Here is a 22,764-nt window from a genome sequence, read left to right as displayed (position 1 = left end):
GTTAACTATTCTTTATTAATTCATGCGCAGAAAAACATATATTGATGTCAGAAAACAACTATTTTATGTGACAATATTGCGTTATCTATAAGAAGTGGTTAGGATTATTAGATAAAACGATTATTTAACAAGAGATTTTTCAGTTAAGGGGACAATTAATTACGTGCACTGATAAAGACTTTGTAAATCGAAATGTTTGCATGACATTATGACATTATATTATTGGAATAAAGTAATCGTTAATTTATAAGTTAATCATTGTTCGATTATAAGTCACGATTGAATATAAATGTAACTGTACGAAATATAATGTACTCATCCAACTGTACAAAAATATTCATTTATATTATTATAATAACAATTAATGTTATCAAATATCACTGATCTTTTAAAGATGTATGGGTCACATCTCAAAACATTATCAAAAATATCAAAATTTCATAGATTGTTCCATTATATCTGAATATCTATGTAAAATTTCAGCACAATTTTCTTATTAATTTAAAAGTTTAGTTTAAAATTTTCTTATTTGTTTAATTTTGTTAATTTTGAATTCTTATGTAAAATCGTGTAATACTTATTTGCAAATTTGATGAGGAAATAACATTAACATTTAAATTAAATATTAAGCATATACTGATCAAACAATTGTAAATATATATGCAAAAGTTTATTTAGATACGCATTAAAAATTATTTAAAAATGATTAAAATTGCAGAAAAACATGATCATTTTGCTGCATAAAATCATTATAAGTCAAATTATTTGTTGTTTTCTTTTTTGTGATTGGTTTCAAAACACATTCACAGGCTAATATCATCAAAATTTTATAAATAGTACAAAACAGGCGCGCGCTACGTGGGCATTATTTAGCATTTGACACTATTAAACTGCACTATATTATAACTCCACTGTACTATAATTTTTTTTGTGTCAAAATACATGCGCTTATTTCATAAATGACGTAAACAGTTAAATGCAATGACGTAAATGCAATGATAACCGTTCACAAAGTAAGCGCATGGAGAGAACCAATAAGCATTGCCGGAAAGAGGCAATAATATACTTCGAGAGATTCGAGATATTCGATGTTAACATGGACTTTTTCAAATAGGAATGTTGGCTAATATTAGCTTATTTTAACTGATATTTTTAACTGATATTGTATTGCCAAAACATCCTCAAACAAATTTTTGTTCTTACAAACAAATAAATTATATACTTTTGATTCATAAAAATAAAATAAAATACTTAATTTCATGCACAATTGGTAATTGATTTATTTATTATGTTTTTATTCATTAGCCTCTTCAAACCTGATTTTATTAGAACCAAGTTAAAAAATGTTTTTGATTCAATTCACGCGCATTAATAATTTTAATAAGTAATTCATACTATATTTATAAATAATTAATTTTTTTCCAAAATTTTGACTATCTTTCCAACATTATCCATCAATCTCAGATGACGTTGATGGAATTAAATAATTTCAATAATATCTTCAAATCTGATATATTATATGTACGCAGGATCTGAAGGTATTAATATATTGATATATCAATTATATTATATAATATTAGGTATTTTTATATTTTTATATTCAATTGTTATATTATTTAATTATAAGTTTTATTTCTTAAGTTGCAATAAGTAGATATAGAATTTCTTTAGTCTTAGATTTTTTCTACTCTTTTCATACTCACAAATAATAATAGTATGTTTAATATAAAGTATATTTATTTACTATACATTTGTTTAAATCATATCTTCTCTCTCTCTCTCTCTCTCTCTCTCTCTCTCTCTCTCTCTCTCTCTCTTCTCTCTCCCTCTCCCTCTTTCCTCTCTATCTTTTGTTCCCCTTATCCTCTGCCTCGGTCTTTCGTTCTTTCTGCATGAACATAAAATCATAAATGGGGACACCTAATAAAAATTAAACTCATTAATTTAGACTTCGCAACATGCACTACAAATTGAGATCTGAGAAAAACAAGGAATTCTTTTACTATATGTATAATGTATGAAATAGATATTCAGTAAACATAAATAGTGTGTTGATACATAATTTTTGAAAATGTACTTTTCTTGCATTATCACAATTAAAAATTTAATTTTCCAAATACCAAAGTCTTAGAACTTTTTCCAAATCTTTTATTCAATGTTTTTAGTTCTAATCTAATATGAAATCTCGAAAATAGATTTAAAATCAAATTTAAAATAAAACGAAATTTGTCTTTAATATTAAAAATACTGTTCTCTATTATTTATAAAAAAAATTTTTTTAAGAGATAATTTCGAAAATTCTTGAGTTTTAATAAATTTTCGAAATTTCGGTAATAAACAAAATTTCTAAGAATTCCACATCTTCTAAATTCTTCTTAGAATTAGAGATTATTCATTTTTTTCAATTTTATAATGTCACAAATATTATAATCATCATTAACATTATGTCGTAATTTCACAAAATACAAAGACGAATACAACATCAAACACATACTATAGTAGACGGAATATATTATAAAATGTTAGTTCAAAATACTCTCTCTGATATTAAAAAGTTTTTGTTATCCGGAAAAAATACGTTTAGATTTATATTGGAAAAATTTATAATTTTTTGTTTACTAATTAACGAAATATTTATGGTATAAAATAAAATAGAAAATAAATATTTGATATTTTGATAAATTTTTATATATCAATAAAGAAATTATAAATTTTTCGATGAGAAAATCTCTTGAGTGTTGCCTATTCGTTAATAGGCCAGATTTAAAAAAAAACAAATAGGCACAATATTTAAAAAAAATTACAATCTCATCTCAAAAGGGAGCAGACTAAATAAAACAGAAAGAGAAAGAAGGAGAGGGAAAGAGAAAGAGGGAGGATGAAAAAAGGAGGGGAGAAGAAATGAAGAGGAAAGGGGAAAGAGGAGGGAGTACAGTAGAGGAGAGAATGCGCTAAAGGAGAGGAGGAATAAAGTCTGAATTGAAGCCTTTTCTGCGTGTCTTGGGCTTGGACGGTCAGTACGAATGAAACACAACGTCGGATAACTCGGGAAACTCCGAGAAGTGATCGTGACGAGAGTGAAAAATTTACAAAAAAGCGTATTACAAAATTAAGTAAAACCTCGTGATATTATAAACAAGACTTTCGTGAAATATGGCAAGACTTATTGTTGAAATTTTTAAGCAATTTTATTGCTGATAAATTTTTATTAGTGATGACAATGTGATTGTTATTCTCTTATCTCATCGAATAAACAATTGTTTCAAATTAAGCAATTATTTCTTATCTCATCGAATAGGTAAATGTTAAGTATATAACGACAAAAATTCACATATTATGGCTTAAAGTGACGAAAAGGAGTGTACCAAATTGCATGGATCACAAGATTGCACAAGATATTTTAATAAAAGTACGTGATAATTTAATTTAGAAATAATTAAAAATAGGAGTGCAGTACAATTAGATGTGCACAATTAGATGCACCCGGCCAAAAGTTTGGAAATACTTGTGATCTTTTCGCATTTCATGAGAAGTTAAATATCTCGGTGAAAAAAAGTCGTAGAGAAGTTTTCGACCGCTTTTTAAAGTACAAAACCTTAGATTAGAACTTTAAATCTATGTTTAAATTTTGATACGATAATTTTTCGCAAAGATATCAAATTTTTTATTGTGTAATGCGAAACAATCGCAAATGTTTCCAAACTTTTGGCCTGGGGTGTAATTGCAATCAATATTATATTCACTTACTAATGTATTTGCATTACATGAATTACTATTATTAAGATATTTACAATATATTATGAATATATTTGTTTAATACTTTATATATTTCAAATCAATCTGAAATATTTATATTAAAATATTTATAAATATTGTGACTATTTCCCGAATATTCATAATATATCAATTTTCAAACAATATGCCTCTCTATCTACACTTATATATATTCCAAAACTGTTAAAAATGTCAAAATTTCTTTACTACAGATATATTTTATGTAATAAATTTTAAAACATTTTATGTAATGAATTTTAAAACAAGAGACCGGGACCGCTTATACGGGACTGATTGTCAAAAAACTAATAGCTTAATATATGACAGCACTCTCTTTTTTTAATGTAGATCGATGATTAATATTAAATTGTGTAAAAAGCGTATATTATTTATTATAGTACATGTATACATTACTTACAACTTTTAAGAAAATAAAATTGGTAAATAAATTTTTTATTTCCTTTTTTGTTTTTTTATTAGTTTTTTTATATTGTCAATCACAATTCTTGTAATTATAGATAGAAAATGTGTGTCTTAGATAATTTTTGCTGTAGTTAGATAATCATTAGTGTAATAATGTTTGTAAATATGCAATTTCTTTTTACTAAAATGGCTATGTGGGATAGATTGATTAAAATAACCCGGGATTAGGTGAAAGAGAATTTTAATCTCTTTAAATCGACACGTTTTTGGAGCATATTTACAAATATATCATATAAATACTTTTTTTTATTTTCGTATAGAAACTAGTACGAAAACAAATTACGTATTTCATGATTAAAATTATTAGTTTACCTTTCAATACTATAATTATACACTATTATTTCCTAAAATATAAAACTGACATTAAAATAAAAATTATATTTTTATGCTATATGCATATAAAATATATTTCTGTCAAGAACAATCAATACTGAGTACGAGGCTAATTTTTGCAGCTTTGTTTAAAATTTAATAACTATTTGTACGGCGATATATTAAAAAGTAATATTTTTTTAATTATCTAAAAATATAGATGTATTATAACGTATATAATATTTCAAAATCTTACCACTTTTTTCTAAAAAGTTATTGAAATATCATTATTGAAAAACTGACAACCAGCCCTGATTTTCCTTACATTAATACAAATTTATACATGTACTTAGATATCAAAAAAATGAGAAAAATATTTTAGTTAAAAAAAATATATACATACATATATATATATATATATATATATATATATATATATAATATATTCTAGATAAAAGGTCCCGACTTCTGTGGTCGTATAAATTCAAAAAACTGTAACAGGATGTAACTTACATATTTTAGTATTTTTATACAAGTACTCATTAAATTGCGTTTAATTGTTATAAATTTTTTCGTTATTTTAGCAAGACCAAATTTTTTTCTCACAATGTGATGTCAAGTTTCACAAATTTTTGCTCGCAAAAGAAAAAGAAATGAAGAATAAAGCAAAATGCTTTGTCTTCTATTTTTATATAGATGACAGCGTCGCGCCTCTTTCAATTCAAATGAATTCTTCTATATGTAAATGCATCGGGGACAACGAGAAGAATTTAACTTCTTGTAATCTGTAGAAGTTAATAATCCGCATCCTATAGGTTGTGCTACATTACATGCAACGTATAACGGCATATCGCGTGCATTGCACGCATCGCGAACATCGCTTGCGGATGAATCAAAGAAAAGAATTTGGTTATAATAGAATGATTGGACATGATAATTCATGTTTCAATTGTACATACATCCTGATTTTTAAATCTATTCTTTTTTAAATCTAAATTGCAAATGTGCGTAGAATATATTATATGATATCAGAAATTAGCAAAATTGCAATATAACAAGATTTTAAGATATTTTAATAATAAAAATTAGAACAATTTAATAAAATTCATTTATTGATAATTGTATTTTTTTAATGTATATATAAAGGTATTAATTCGACACAATTAAAAAAAAAAATTCTTTTACATTTGTATTATAATTGTGTCTAAATTATTTAAAAGAAATATCATATGATATCAAATAATTAGATACAATTATTTTTTACAATTGTGTTACTTTTTAAAATTCTACGATATGTATATTAATATTAAAATTTCCTTAAAATACTTACAAATAAAATAGAATATTTTATTTTTAGAAATTAAAATAAACTATAATAACAAAACATATAATAATTTGACATGTATAATGTTGCAAGACAAATACAGTAAAAAATAACAATGATAAGTGCGTGACTATCACTATCGCTAATTTTATTTTTATGATTTTTCTTATGTTCTATATTTAATCTCAAACTGAGAGCGAAGAGGCTCACACACTTTTACTTGTCATCACGGCATTATAGATTTTTCTTCAATGATTTTAGTCGGTTTTTGGACGATTAAAATAATCTTCATTTATGGATTATATTTAAATTCAATAGTCCATTTTTTAACAGTTGAAAACAATGGTATTCTTTCAAAATTGAATCAACCTTATTTTTTTATGTATATTGATATTAAATCTTATAAAACATATTTTACAATTATATAATATTTGGCTTTATCTAAAAATAATAAAAATTTGTTGGTTTACATAAGAGTGAAACAAAGAAACTAATAAACATATTTGTTGGAAATTTTAACAGTAGCCTTCTGCAAGATCAAATTTGTCAAAAATTAATAATTATATAATAATTGGATACTTCTGACGTCAGATCAAGAATTTTTTCGAACTATTATACCTTCGTATAACAGCATAGATGCTATTCAAAATAGAAAAATTTATTTAATGTACACATACATTCTTTCGCTCTCCCCCCTCCCCCTTCTCTCTTTTTCTTTCTGGAAATTATTTTGGAAAATATAATAACATTTTACATTCAAATAAAACGTATAAAATCATAATAGATATGGAAAATAGAAAAATAATAAATATTGAAAAAACTTAACATTAAATATATTAAATTAATCAACACAGTAGTGTTAATAATAAATTCATCGAATATGTGTATAAAGTGATGAATATGTCTCCAACTTCACTGATAATGTTGGAAATACAAGTTGAACTAGCAGTGAATCTATTTCTGTCGGTGGTTTTTCAAAGCGTTTAGCTATATTTGTTTTACACGAACTTAGCTTCTAAAGCATGCACGAACACGCGCATATTATTTGCACATACGATATAAAAAAGTATTATAGATAATATCAAATTTTCGTCTTTAAATTAACATTATTTCAAAATATAAATTTATATTAAAATAAATTTATTTTATTAGGTGTTGGAATTAATTCGTAGCGTTTTACAAGTGATGGGAAGTACTTTCATTAATGTATTTTTTAATGCTCATGTGAAATAAATAACATTCTTTCATTAAAAAACGCTACGAATTAATTCCAACACCTAATAATTAATAAAAACTCTTAAACAACATGATAGCTATATATAATGTCCAATTAATGAAAATCTTCAAAATTTAAATACTTCAATATTAACAAAAAAATGTAAAAATGAGAGTCATTTTAGGACCATATAATATTATAGTATTGTAATATTATATGACTCTAAAAATGACTATAATATTATATAATATTATAGTTGTTATAGTTATTTGAAGCTAACTATACATTTTTTGTATAGAATTATTTAATTAGAAATACAATATATATATATGTATACATGATATACTTGCAGACGTAAGACATAGTCCTTTTTTTTATAAAGGAGGATGTAAAGTTAGGGCTGTTTTTCGATCAAAATGAAAAAGTTCAAGATGTATAAATTATATAATATCAAAATTATCATATTAAAAGGTTACTCAAGTGGAATCAAATAATATATTGCGTATCTTAAAGAAGGAAACACAATCAAAACAAATTTCATATTTATGCTACCACATTTATTAAAAAAGTAAGAAAAAATAATACAAGAATTGAGCAATTTTTTTATTGTATATAAGAATTGTATTATTTAAACAAGCGAACGAACCTTTTTGAGAAGAGAAATTCCGCAAAATTATAATTTGACGCTATAATTATAACGCATAAGTATAACGCAATAAGATACAATTACTGTATTCACTGTGGCACTATTTTGATATAATCTCTATATGTATACCGAAGGCATAGTAGGAATAGAATACGCAGGCGTATTACTAGATGCTTTTAACGCTTGTAGAATCATCTCATCCTTGTTTAAAAAACAAGAGCAAATGATAGTTGTGAGCGTTACGAGCGCCAAGTGGAACGCAATCCTAATAAAAACATGAAAAGCGTCATCATTGTTTTTTTTATATACTTTTAATCTCTAAGGCCCAATTGCATCAACATTACTTTGACTTTAAGCGAGGCTTAAAATTCTCTCTGTCTCGTTTTAAAGCGAAAGAGAGACAGAGACAGAGAGAGTTTTAAGCCTTGTTTAAAGTCAAAGTAACATTGGTGCAACTGGGCCTAACATCTCCAATATGTTATCATATATCCAGTTACTACCACATATCTTGAAAAAAATGTGTAGTATTTATTGAAAAAATTCTATATAATCACTTTTTTATCTAAATCTAAGAATTTCAAAGACAAATTTTCCCATGATTCTGATATTTTCCCAAGATACACGATATACCATTCGAATCTGCTTGAGTAGCCGTTTAATATGATATATAAATTGTACATTTCAGAACTTTTCCATTTTGACCAAAAAAGGCCCTAACTTAACTTCCCAATATAGTTAATATGTTCAAGTTTTTTTAAAAGCTTGTATTTCCTTACGTTAGATCAATTACGAACAAGATTATTAATATAATAAATAAATAAAAAATTATAATAAGATATCGATGTCTCAACAAATTGAATAAATGTATAAAGACACAAAAAGATAAAAATCAACATCAAGAAAATAATGTAATTTATAAAATCAATTGTAATGATTGTGACGTCTCTCTTATGTTGAGCAAACGAAGAAACAGCTTCGAACTAGAATAAAAGAGCATCATAACAATATAAAGTTAGATCAATCCAAATATTTAGTGGTCACGAAACACATTATTTGTTCCAATCACAGCTTTGACTGGGAAAATATCGAAATTTTAGATTACGAGACAAATTTTCGAAAAAGAACCATTTTAAAAATAATTCACATAAAAAAGCAAAAAATGACATAAATTTAATGAACGATATTGAATTATTGGATCGATCTTATCTTAATATACTTGACGACATACGCTAATTAAGATTGTAACGTTTTCGATCATACTTGTTTATGTCATGACTTAATGATATATATTCTCTGACCTATAATATCAGTCCATTTCAAAACGTCTGACAATCAAGAGCTGTTTTATTATATACGATGACACAGTTTTTTATTTTGATCTTGATTCAATAGACTATTCTATATAAATTAACGTAAGTATGAACATAACTTCTCATTATTATTTAATTAATTATATTAATCATTTAATTACAAATTAACATTTATTATACAGAATATAGTAGGATAGTCGTTGAAAAAGTTCTCGAACTGTCGTATTTTTTATGACATCGTTGACTAGCTGGATTCTCGAATAACAACCGAGGAATTAGTAAAACACACTTTTATTAATTTGGACTTTCAAACTTCTGACTAGATAGCTATTCTGATCCGCAATATCTAAAAGAAGAAATAAGCATGTAAGATTAGCCTAGAGCGATCATTTTTATTATTGTATTATTGTAAGTTCATTGACTTTGTAAGGGGTTATATAAAAATGTTATTATACATATCATTGAGGAAAACTTTGTAAGTTGAAACGTTTGAAAATTTTATAGCGTTATATTTATTTAATTAAAAAACAAATTTTATTTTGAGTTAAACTATAATTGCTCGTTTAAAAAAGCCTTGACATATTAACTATATTGCGTTGCATGCATATATTTTTTTATATTAACATCTTTCTTTGGTATATGTATAGAACTATAAATATAATTATTATTACTAATATTACAGCAGTAATAACTATAAAATAAACAGTTCTTAAACATATTATTTTGCGAATTAGCAAGGTTCAATCAGGGAATGGAAAGTTACTTTTTAAAAGTAATAAGTTATTAATTACTGATTTTTAGAAGTAACACAGTTACTGTTACTTAAAAAGTAACTATTTGTTACTTTTCCATTACTTTTTTAAAATTAATTTAAAATAAGTGCTATCAATTTAAAATAAAATTAAAAAATGTACTTTTGCAATATTTTTTTGTTTAAATGTTAATAAAACTAATACACAACAAGAATACTAGCTTTATTTTTTAGTTTTTTCTTAAAGACATAATTTCGTAATTCGAAAATTGATAAAATATGCGGCAAACTAGAGATATCTATCTGATATATTACATAAAAATGTAAAATAATTCCTGAAATAATAGTATATTTCTTAGCTGTCAAAAGTTACAGCAGACGCGCTGTAACACAGTCGACAGCTGAATATTTCAGGAATTATTTTATACTTTTACGTGACGTAGACAGATATCCCAGTTAATCACATATTTTATAAGCTTCAGGATTACGAAATTATGTTTTTAAAATCTAAAAAATGAAGTTTTATGTAGAAAGTAATTTATTGCATGTAATTTCTTTCTCATATCGTCGCGAGAGAGTTAAACTTTAATATTTGAGTAAATACAATACATATCTACAATCTATACACGCCAATTAAATCTTGAAATGATATCCGGCTGATATTTTTCACAATAAATTTTTCAGAGTACTTTAAGTTGCTTATTAACATAAATATATCATTAAATATCATTATATATCATTAAATTACTTGTCAATTAAATTTATTATATTACTGTTCCAGTTTTAATTAGGATTGCGTTTTAAGTCAGAAAATGTAATTGGCGCGTAGTTTGAAGAATTTGATGTATACACAAATTCATTCTAACATATTATTATATTACGAAGATCAGTAAGTTATATAGCTTAAATTTAATAATAAATAAACTAATCACAGACACGTATTAATATTTTAAGACACGTATTAATATTTTTACATTAAAAACACGACGATAAACCTTCTGACATCTTTGAAGATGATATCCAAAGCCTAAAAAGCGTTTACCTTAAGACTTTAAAAGAGTCTTGAAATTAAAACAAATTATGAATACTATCTAAAGATTAAAGATTGAAAAAACAAAAATTATGTCATAAATACATAGGTTCAAAATAAAAAAAGTTATAATTCCCAAAAAAAGTAATTTGTAACTGTAAAACTTAAGTCTAAAATGTAAAACTTAAGCAGTAAGGAAATCAACATGTTGGATTCGTACTTATGGTCTCTATTGTGATTGATCAATTCGCTTACTGCTTAAGTCTTACGTTTTAAGTTTTTCTACGTGCCATAGCCTTTAGTTTGTTACAATTCGTAACGAATTCCATTCCCTGAGTTCAACCTATGTGTCAAGCTTTTAATAGTGGAGTCTTCCACCGTAGGAGGAGGGGGAGAGCGGCAAAATCCACTGCGTCACACATACGCTTTACAACGCAAAACTAGGTTCCATATAGGTTTATATAGGTTTATACTATATCTCCATAACGAATGCAAATATGTCAACAATGCGATATTGATATACAAAATAAAATTGAACTTTTTTGTTAATAATGACTGAAACTTCTTGGAGATCACTCAAAAGAGTGTTCTTGACAATATATGTCAAGATCATGATCATCACCAGAGGTGGTGCCTCCCTTAAAGCGAGCATTTACATTATTCATATAATTCAACATTATTAAAAGCTTTTATAGAATATAAACATTAAAGAGCTTATATAAGAACACAGTTAAGATAACGCCATAATATTTTTAGAAGTAAAGTAGGTAGATATATTTAAATGTATCTATTAGATATATCTATTTAAATATTTTGAATTTAAAAAATTCATGAAAAATATATTCAATAAAAAATTATTAACATATTAATACCTTGTCTTTTCTATAGAAAAACAATACAACATAATATAAATTTAGATTTACGTAAAATTTTTCACTAAATTTTTCGTGGCATTAAAAAATCACGTATCGGTTTGCATTTAGCATGCATTACCTTATCAAAGGCGCATACCTTCAATATGTCGATATATTCTGAAATTTATTGTGTGTACAGTAATCTTTAGATGGTTATAAAACACACGCTTTGGAACAATAAGCTCGACGTATTGTTAGTGATGTAAATGACGCAGGGTTAAACGACCATGGGAGAGATCTGGACAGACGGCAGTGTCATTTTGATTAAGAGTGCATACAGACGAAGCGCATAACCGCGGTGTCACATAAACGGAAATGACATTGTAGTACAGCTGCATATGCATATATTAAAAAATCACGAAGGCTGTGAAAAATACAATATTCTCAATCTTATTCATATTGTGCTTCAGTTTTTTAAATCGGTCAGTGTAACAAATTGTAAAACTGCACGATCAGGTAATTAAACTGATTACATTGTTCGACAGAAAGAAAATATAAAAACTAGTCATTTTCTGAAGTTTTTTGGATGCCGAATATAAATTCGTTTTCCAAATTGTTTCTATATGTCAACATTTTGAGAAATTTGCAATTAAAAATTGCAAAAAGGCTATTTTCATGTATTTTATCATATTAACTACGATATGTGTGTGACATATGCTGGAGAAGTTTTATTGCAATTTAAGTTAAAAATATGTTGTTAGGACTTTTAGCTTTGTCAAGAGTATTTCTTTAGTGTAGACTATGGTTATTAAGATATTCATGATTAAATTTATTATGGAAAAGCTGTGAATTACAGACCGACAATTATAAAATAAATTTTAATTATGTTTATTTAAACTTAAGCAAAGCAAATCAGCAATTAAGTCGCAACTCAGCAAATCGCACGGGTCCAAATCACCGGGTAGATTATTATTTTAGCAACCAGATCTCCGCTCTCACGCGGGACGGATCATGACAATTCCTCGCACAATCTTGAGCTCGACGAGCTCGTTATTTGCTAAAGTAGGCTGCCTGTTTTTGCGGTGCCACTTTTGTAGCAGTCCGGTTCGGACTCCGCTTTCCTCAAAGAGAATTCTCTTTTGGATACTCGGCATCTTCATTACGACGTTGTAAAAATGGGTGACGATAAGTGCAATAAGTAGTAACCTCAAGAGAAAAATAATAAGAAATATACAATTTGCATCCCTGTCCCTGGGAATGCACGGGACTTCGGCGATGTCCTCCTTGAATCGGTTTCCTCTTTGATGGCAACTCGATGAAATGGCAACACCCAAATCAAGATCGCAGGGTGGCCACCGATCTTCATACTTTATTTGGCTAATATTATCTCATAGAAGTTACAGTTAACAAAAAAAATTAATCGACATTCGATTTGTGAGTCCGCCGACAATTGCGCTCGCTTTCTCTAGCCGGGAGGACGCAAGATTCATTTGACTTATCCGCAAATCAGTGATGGATAAAAAACGTTATATCACGGCAAATTGTTACAACAAACACTCTGTGTTGTTTTAATTTTCTTAAGGAGATTTTAAAGTAAAGCCCGAACTCTGACGAGATCATCATGTTTTATTGATAAAATGCGACACATCATATCTTCATATACCACATCAATATCTCATGTATATATAAATTTTCATAAAACATTAGCATTTTTATTAGATATATAAGTCTAATTCACATTGTTCATTCGTGTAAACTATTAATCTGTGGATCACAATAAATACAGATTGCAAAGCTTTTATATGAAGCAAATATTATTACGATATTGACAGCTCTAATATCATATTGGACTAATGTAAAAAAAGAAATCTCAATTTAAACAATTTTTTTTTTCATTCTCGGTATAAACATCATTTCATAAACACGTATTGATGCGTTTGAGCTTGGAAAAGGATTTTTAAGTCTGTAAAAGAGGAAAAAAGTAATCGTTATACAAAAATTATTGCATTTAGTCGAAAAAACAAATGACTTTAGGATCCCTTTAATTTTAAATCCCTTTAATTTAATACTATATTCCTCTACTTTTCGATAAGTACGTTATTTTTCATTATATTAATTTTATTGCACATATATAGTATACTATATGTATACATTAAAATGAAATTAAAACAATTTTTGGAAAATGGAGATAAATATTGCAATTAATTTGTTATATTTGTCCAAATTATGAATTTCAAAAAGTACTCCCTAGATATTAAACGCATGTATTTTATAATTTAATACTTTAATTAATACCGTTAAATTAGACTAATTAAAATAATACTTTTTGTAAAAATATTTTAAATAAATTTATAAAAGATTTTTCAATATTCTAATTTCAGTAAGACCTTAAAATGGCTTCGAGATCAGAGGATCCAGAAATTGCTGAATCCGGAAGAAGAGAGAGAAACATAGGGTAAATTATTGATATTAGTTTTACAATTTGTAAGACAATTGTAACTCAACATTTCATGAAATATTTTTTTGTAAATTTAGGAAAAGTGATGGATTTGGCAGATTATTGATAAAGTTTCTAGCCATTTATTGGCGATCTTTCATTGTGATATTATGGCCATTAATCCTAATTCCGATATTGATTCTCGAAAGTGAAAAAGTATGTTTTTTTTTCTTATATTCATATATAAAAATTATTATATTAAAATACATAGAATTTAAAGAAATATTAGAAACAAAAAAATTGTATTAATAATTTATACATCATAAAACTCTTTTTTTCTAACAACAACCATATTAAATTAATTTCTTCATGCATTACCACGCACGTTCAATAAAGTGCTGAAATATATGAAAATCTTTTTTTCAGTTCATGAATTAACAAACAAATATAAATAATTTTACATTTAAGATACGTTTTTGCTAAAATGTGAATTGAATTATATAAGAGTTTATTAAGAATAATAAAAGAAAGTTTTCGATAGTAAAATATATGGACACTAATTCATTTTAATACATTTATTTACAATATAGAAAAAGATCTCGTAATTTTTTCGAACATCATAATTTAACATGGTTGTACAGTGAGAGTAAAGAGTTGCTTATGTCGTTGCTTATATTTTTACATTGAATGTTGAAAAAATTAAAAAATCGTTCTTTCTTCTTGTCAATGTAGCCTATCGCAATGAAATGTTTATACATCATCGCGTTAATGGCGATGTTCTGGGTGACTGAGGTCCTGCCATTGCCCATCACGGGTATGATCCCGGTGATTTTATATCCGCTAATGGGTATTATGTCTACCAATGAGACTTGTTTATGCTATATGAACGATACAACAATGATGTTTCTGGGCAGTTTGGTAATCGCTGTGGTTATTGAAAACTCCGGCTTGCACATGCGAATAGCATTACTCATCATCAGAATTATTGGCTGCAGTCATCGAAGGTGTTTAAATGTTCTATATCATTGTGTTACGTTAGAAGATGTTTCTAATGTTTTCAAGTTTATTTGTAATTCTTGTCTAATAATATCATAGAGTTTCCAAATATTGTATAATAGAATATCATTTGCATTATTGCGATTCATAATACAAGGTGGGCCAAAACAAATAAAAAATCGCTCTAAATAAATCGAAATGATAGGATGAATAAGACCTTGTTTTTTAGAAAAAGTAAAATTATTACAAAATTCTAAAGAAATAAATTAAAAGAAAAGTATGATGAAGAAAGCCAAAAACATCCAGGTAATAATTAATCTATGCCGTCTTTATCGATGGCAAATGCAATATTATTAACGTCTGAAATAAAATAATAGAATAAACGAGAAATTGCTTAAAGAATGTAATTCAATATCTTGTAATATCCGCAATAATAGAAAAGAAGTCCATTGGAACTACAAATGTCTGCTTATAAAACTTGTTATTAAATTGAAAAAAGTAGAATCTAAAACTAATTTTAAAGCATACACAAACTTATTTAAAGAATGTCCCGGTTTTCTTTCAATGAAATCTTTTCGTAATACCTTCAATTACTCTATATACCTTCAATAACTCTATTGACATATCGTACTACATCTAGAAATAGCAAAATAGAATCATCAGAAATTAGTGATATTCTCAACTAGTTGGAAACTATTGTCTATGTAGGTTTTTGGTCTATGGAGGCAAATTCGAATGGATTATTTTATGTGTAGAAATGTAGTTAAGTAAAGTAACTTCCAATAGATAAGATTATATAAAGATAACCCTGCTTATGAATTTTAGTAAGACTAGTATTTTAACGCCAATTTATTAATGATACAAAAATACAAAATGCCACTTATCTCTTCTTTTTTAACATTCTGCCAATCTTTTATCCAACTAATACAACTTTTTATTAAATCTGTTGCGTTCTCTTATACATACATGTTCCATGTAAATTATTGTATTGTGTGCGGAAAAATATATCTTGAACGTTAAGAGGATTGTTAATGTTTTTGAAAAGAAGAACTGACATTCATGAACCTTTTATCTCAGTTGACTTGAGTATTCGGTTTTATTTAACTGCGTTCAATGTTTGAAACATTTGTAATTTCTTTGCGACAAAATGTTGTCAAAATGTCTAAGTTATTGTTAATATTTAATAAATAATTTATTAATTTATTGTATACACGCATATTCAGTATTTTTTATCAGCTTTTCTTTTAGAAAAAGAATTTTAAAAAAATGTAATTAAATATACGTGCACTTTACTATAAATATTTAACTTTGCTACAGATATTCTGTATAGTTTACTTTCAGAAATAATTCAATTAGTTGACTCTTAAAATAAATGAGTAAATTTGTATGAGACAAAGAAAAATTTTATTTTTTACAAATTTTTTTTTGTGTTTAGTTGAATCTCACTGTATAATAAAACGATCAACATTTTCAATAATGCTGTTTTATTATACAATAGCCCGAAAGCTATCACCGCGGTTCCTTTATGTTCAGCTAATCACCGGGCATTATACTGAATTAAATTAACACGTTACGTGCTACACGAGCGTCCGGTATCATGTAATCCGATAACTGCGACCAGTTACAAAGTTGGAAGTGCGAGAAATTATAAGATAACGTGTCTTTCAGTAATATTTAAATAATATTAACATAGCCACGGGAATTAATTGTAATTAAATTATTATAACGGGAAAATTAATTTGTAAAAAGGGGAATAATTGAAATAAAGTGTTGAAGTTACAGAAAGGAGTGTGTCTTCAAAGCTCTTTGTAGTCTATCTATCAGCGCTCCTTGGGTTCTAATCATTTAGGCGGAATGAACCCAAAAAATTTCCTTTGCTGTACACCAAAAAATACAACATACAAGTAATTAAGAAAAATATTTATCTTCAATATTTCATATTCCTGACTTAATTCTGAAATATGTATTTAAAATATTTTTATTTGAGAAACAGTATTTATAAGACAATTATATTTTGTATTTCCGCGGAGCACATGAAAATCAGCACGTAAAATTAAGTCAAGAATATGACATTCTAAGGTATCTGTTTATTTTGAATCATCCTATATATAAAATTGTATTTTACGAATTAAATTAGAATAGATTGTTTCTAAATTCTATTCTGTCCTTTTAATTCTTCAAATGAAAAAAAATATTTTTTTCTTTTAGTTTAAAACTCATAATCTTTTTCTCGAAAACAAAGTTTTATTAAAAAGAATCCATTCTATCATTTCGATTTATTTCGAGCTGTCAAATTATCCCCTTTTCTAATTAGAGATATGCGATTTTGTGATATATGTCATGAACATTGCGATTTTCTTTTCTTGAATTACAATATGTAATTGATTTTTAATCGCGAAATAGTAATAAATATTTTAACACTAAAAATATTCATATTAAAATATTTATTACTATATCACTCTTATTATTCCTGATCTTAAAATACATTCCAAATATCATACACATATATACAGTTACGAAACTAATTGTCCGATTATTATCTCAATTAAGCTTTTCTTCAAATGAAGAATAACCTAAAGAAATTATTGATTTAATTATTGGTGCACTGTTCGGACAATTAGTTTCATGATTATATTATATCATATCTCTTAATTATTTTAGAAACGATATATTAAAATTGTCTATACAAATGAATTATTATATTTATCTATTTAATTTATATTTATAAATTACTTTTTAGTGAGAATGTTGCTAGTATAATGAAGTTAATGTATGTTTCATAATTTTTGTTATATAATTTTATCTAACCTTTCTAATTAAAATTTTTTTTCTTATTTTTTTGATTAAAAATTTCTTTTTTCGATCTATTTTATTCTCAGATTAACATTAGGTTTATTCTTCGTGACAATGTTCATTTCAATGTGGATTTCGAACACTGCCGCTACAGCCATGATGATACCGATAATGGAAACTGTTCTCATAGAACTTGAATCGGTGAGTTTCCATCTTTTCCGAAATCTTGACTATAAGACGCGAAAAAAAATAATTTTTCAAATTTATTTATCTCAGCAAGGACTTGGAAACATGTTCATACAAAAGGAAGGAGTGACCGAAGAGGAGGGCAGGGAAATGTAATTATTTATCATTACACACATATACGCGCGCACATGCACATATGTTTCATTCTTTATTTTCTAGATATTTAATTTTTAAATACAGGATGATGCATTTTAATCAATACAATCAATTTTCTCCAAAATTTAATAATATGAAAAAATATTTCGGATAAAAGTGAAACGGTTTCGACATGGGGACATACTTTGGTCATGTTGTTGTTCCTCTAGATGGAGACATCAAAAAGATATCATCTCCACATTTTTTAATTGAATTATATGATTTTTTTAGTATGATTCCTCTAATTATTTTGCATATGAAAATATTAAGGATATCAAAAAACCAATATAGTGTTTACGAAATATTTTATTCTGATATATGCTGATATATGTTGATAAAATGTTAAATATCTTGTAAACTATTAATTATTTGATTATCGTATCGCAATACTTTTATAAATAGAATAATGAGATGAATTAATTGGTATAAAGAAAACATATAGTTGCTTAAAAAATATATACGTAGACAAAATAAATACTTTTTTAAATAAGCAACTATGTGTTTTTTTTATACCAATTGATTCGTTTCGTTATTCTGTTTATAAAAGTATTAAAGTACGAATTAAAAAATTAATACTTTTTGCAAAATGTTTAACATTTTATGTCGAAATATTAAGTCAGAAATATATCTCATAAACTCTTTGTTTTTCTACCTTAATACTTTCATATGCAAATTAATTAGAACAATTATATAAAATAATAATAACTATATAAAAAAATCATATAATTCAATTTTAAAAAGTGGTAGTAACCTTGTTATATTTTTTGTGACATTTTCACATTAGAAGAAAAACAAAATTCTCCTCGAAAACCGTTTTACTTTCATATAAAATATTTTTTTCGTATCATTAATAATGTCTGTAATTAACTGTATTAATAAACTATCCTGCATTGAAAGAAAAGATTAGTTGCTGCAGTAATTTAAATGCTATATCATATTCAGCCAATTTTGTCTTTCAGAGAGAGTGTGTATATTAATATTTACTCTATTAATTAAACTTAAATATTAATATTAAATTCCACACAAGTTCATCTATTCTATTTGTTCGATCATAGTACATATCTACGGTGCTAATTTTTCTTTCTTTTTTTTAAAGCAAAAGGCCAACGCATAGTACAATGGTATATTATCTCGTCGCGGCTTACGCATCTACTCTCGGTGGTACCGGCACTATTGTGGGAAGCGGTACCAATTTAACATTAAAGGGATTTTTAGAAAAGTATGTGCTTATCCTCAAACACAAAACAGCAATTTTATGTCAAATGTATTATTTTCAATGTCGTAAAGTAATAAGATATCTCAAGACATTTATAATACATAAAAATTATGACATACATAAAATAGATATTCATATTTACAAATTAATTCTATAAATTTTTAATTCCAGTGTGACATATTTAATTTTTTTCGATATTTATGATTTAGAAGAAATAATAATAACAATGATAAAGTTTGCTTTCATTTCCAGGCGTTTTCCTAACAGTCCCGGCATAAATTTCGCCTCTTGGATGTTATATTCGGTGCCACCCATGTTGTTAATGGGTTTGCTTACATGGTTGTGGCTGCAGGTGATGTATATGGGTCTTTTCAGACCAGAAAGCAAAGATGCTCGTGCGATAGATATTGGACAACAAGGCGAGCGTATTGCAGCGGGAGTTATTGAAAAAAGGTACAAAGAACTTGGACCAATCTCGTGGCATGAGTTCTCCGTGGGTGTCTTATTTATTTTTGTGGTGCTCTTGTGGTTCTTCAGAAGCCCTGGTTTTATGCCGGGCTGGGCTGCTTATGTTACGAACTTGTGAGTATTGATAAGAATCAGTATCATAAAATATGCATTTTCTATTTCAAAATCAACCTTCATTATGAGTTATCATGAAAATAATCAAAAGATAAGAAAAGAATAACAAAAACTATTTTACATTATACTTTTGTAATTCATAATTTCGGTAAAATTATAAGTATAATTTTCTTAAATTCATAATTTTTTAGTTTAATAAAATGTATATCTAGACATAACCCAAAATGTAATCAAAATAACAAAAAATTAAAATATGTAAAAAAAACAATATAAACATAAAAAATTATAAAATAATAAATTAAAACGAATATAAAATAATCGGAATTTTGATGTTCATAGGTCTGTTAAGGATTCGACAGCAGCCGTGTGTGTAACGATACTGTTTTTTATTATTCCGTCGAAATTGGACTTTTTATATGCATTTAGTAAAGATCCGCGTAAACGACCTACAAAAGCATCGCTTGGTTTAATAACTTGGAAAATGATAAACGAGAAAATGCATTGGAGTCTAATATTCGTCTTAGGTGGTGGGTTTGCCATCTCAGCAGGTAGTACTTCATCAGGTCTATCAGAAATGCTCGGTCATTACCTGATAGGTTTACAAAAGATTAACGTAGTAGCAATAATGCTGATTGTCTGCTTTTTTGCCGAGAACGTGACGGAATTAACAGCTAACGTGGCCGTCGCGAATATTATATTGCCCGTATTAGCGGAGATGGTGAGTATACCGAAATTAACGATAAACTTTGATATAACAGAGCTCAATTAATGATAATTTGGGAGATATTTTATCCTAACATTTTAATATAAAAATGTAAAAAAATCTCATTATATAATATAATATTATTTTTAATATTTTAATTCGCAGGATTATGAAATGGATTAATTGAAGTGAAAAAAACTATTTGCATTTTTAAAATGTATGCAATTTAGATTGTGTAATTTACATGCATTATATTTCTTAATTTATAATTTCCTTTATGAATTAAGAAATATAATGTATGTATTTTTATTTGAATCATTTTTTAAAGATAGAAAGAGATTTATTTGAATCATTTTAAATAAGAGATATTATTTATTAAAATAAATATCCTTTATATGGCATGTCTATGCAACGTCTATACTCTTGGCCACTTTTTTCTCATATATATATATCGTATTTACAATTGTTAAACTACTTATACATACTTTTATTTAAAATACTTTTCGTTGAAGACATTTGCTGATTAAAATTTACAGAAAATTTCTTGCTTACAAGACAAGATTTTACTACTTACAGTATAAGCTAGTTTCCAAGAATTATATCAGTATTTTCTTTTCCTTTTTTTTCAGTGTGTGGCTATTAAAATACATCCTTTGTATTTAATGCTGCCAGCAACTCTCTGCTGCTCCTTTTCGTTCCATCTACCAGTAGGTACTCCACCAAATGCAATTGCTAGTGCCGCGGGACACATAAAGACAAAAGATTTTATAATTGCTGGTATCGGTCCTAGCATTATCACGCTCGTTGTCACTGTAATAGCGTTTTCTACTTGGGGTAAATACGTATTTAACCTATCGGATTTCTCTGAATGGGCTACGTAGCAATAGTCCATTATATTTATAATATAAATATTCTTTTATTCGGTATATTTCATTATCATTCCGCCAAAGAGCGAAGAATGATTTTCACAACGACAAGAGTACTACTCGCATTATATATATTTTATTTTCTCGTTTAATCGAGTTCATTTTCTACTTTTTTTTACAAATTCCAAATATTATATATGCAAAGTTTTAAGATAAGAAATAATTATAAAATAATCTCAATGAAAAATATAAGAGTGGAGTAACTGTAGAGTCTATAAATCGAATCATATCTTATGTATCATAAATGTTATCATACAGTATTGTTATATTAAACATAATAATGAATGTATATCTTTAGAATTTCAGATTTATGTAAAGTGTAAACGTTTTTCATAAAATAAATTTTATATCTATTACATTTATAATATCAAGTAAATTCTCAGATGAGCAATAACTTTGAGTTTATAATCATCGCCTTAGTAATTTTAGTCCCAATCAAAAGCTAATAAATATCGATATTCATATCAATAAAAAGCTAATGAATATTGATATCCATGTCACAAAAAAACAATTTATTTGTATGTACTATAGAATATTATATATTTTACGCACTGTACATTATCACTAACATTTGAAATATACAGAGAGCTTCATATCTGTTATATAAACAATATTAAAGAAAGTTCATCAAACTGTAAATGTGATTACACAACAGTAATAATGGAATAAAGCCTTTAACAATAAAGCTGAATCTTAAGAGGACTCTAAAGCCATCTGTATTGCCGAATAAACTATATAATTTTTGTATAATTACTTTTTTCTTTTTTTACAAAAAAATTCGAAAATCCTTTCCCAAAATTAAAGTATACGCATTAATACGTGTCTGTGAGATAAAGTTTATGTCGAGAACGACAAAAAATTTCGAAATTGAGATCTTTACCATTTCTTATGGTGTATTTCTCCAATATGGTGCTCTAAAACTGTCATGTTGTGACAATTTTTGTATATATAAAAAAAGTGCATTTTTCTCATTTTGTCAATTATAATTAGTTATAACATTTATATACAATTTTTTATAAATATACAACTT

General features: G+C 26.5%; 2 protein-coding genes across 8 annotated transcripts in view; one reads left to right on the top strand and one right to left on the bottom strand.

Moving 5' to 3' along the window:
* Positions 1-22,764, bottom strand: part of PIG-S (phosphatidylinositol glycan anchor biosynthesis class S) — a 32,604-nt gene that overhangs the window by 8,871 nt on the left and 969 nt on the right. The gene's annotated exons all lie outside the window — the stretch shown is intronic.
* On the top strand, positions 2,976-22,484 carry LOC105154147 (I'm not dead yet). Of its 7 annotated transcripts, XM_011069472.2 has the most exons (11): positions 9,053-9,167; positions 9,248-9,431; positions 14,082-14,155; positions 14,236-14,353; positions 14,870-15,141; positions 18,013-18,127; positions 18,203-18,264; positions 19,404-19,526; positions 19,776-20,105; positions 20,445-20,823; positions 21,438-22,484. In XM_011069472.2, the coding sequence occupies exons 3-11, from the start codon at positions 14,094-14,096 to the stop codon at positions 21,687-21,689; spliced, it is 1,713 nt and encodes a 570-aa protein (XP_011067774.1). In that variant the 5' UTR covers positions 9,053-9,167; positions 9,248-9,431; positions 14,082-14,093; the 3' UTR covers positions 21,690-22,484. The 7 variants fall into 7 exon arrangements, with proteins under 7 accessions (XP_011067775.1, XP_087264368.1, XP_011067772.1 ...); XM_087408242.1 differs by lacking the exons at positions 9,053-9,167; positions 9,248-9,431 and adding an exon at positions 2,977-3,298; XM_011069470.2 differs by lacking the exons at positions 9,053-9,167; positions 9,248-9,431 and adding an exon at positions 2,977-3,409.

This window comes from Acromyrmex echinatior, chromosome 7, assembly GCF_024713525.1.
Source record: "Acromyrmex echinatior isolate Ae372 chromosome 7, ASM2471352v2, whole genome shotgun sequence".
NCBI classification, from domain to species: domain Eukaryota; kingdom Metazoa; phylum Arthropoda; class Insecta; order Hymenoptera; family Formicidae; genus Acromyrmex; species Acromyrmex echinatior.
Note: the sequence above shows the minus strand (reverse complement) of the source record. Positions and strands in the feature narration are given on the sequence as shown.

Coding starts and splice junctions, on each gene's coding strand:
- LOC105154147 (XM_087408242.1), top strand. CDS start 14,094: ATGGCTTCGAGATCAGAGGATCCAGAAATTGCTGAATCCGGAAGAAGA. Junction 18,265..19,403: donor GAAGAGGAGGGCAGGGAAAT/GTAATTATTTAT, acceptor TTTTTTTTAAAG/CAAAAGGCCAACGCATAGTA. Junction 20,824..21,437: donor TGCCCGTATTAGCGGAGATG/GTGAGTATACCG, acceptor CTTTTTTTTCAG/TGTGTGGCTATTAAAATACA.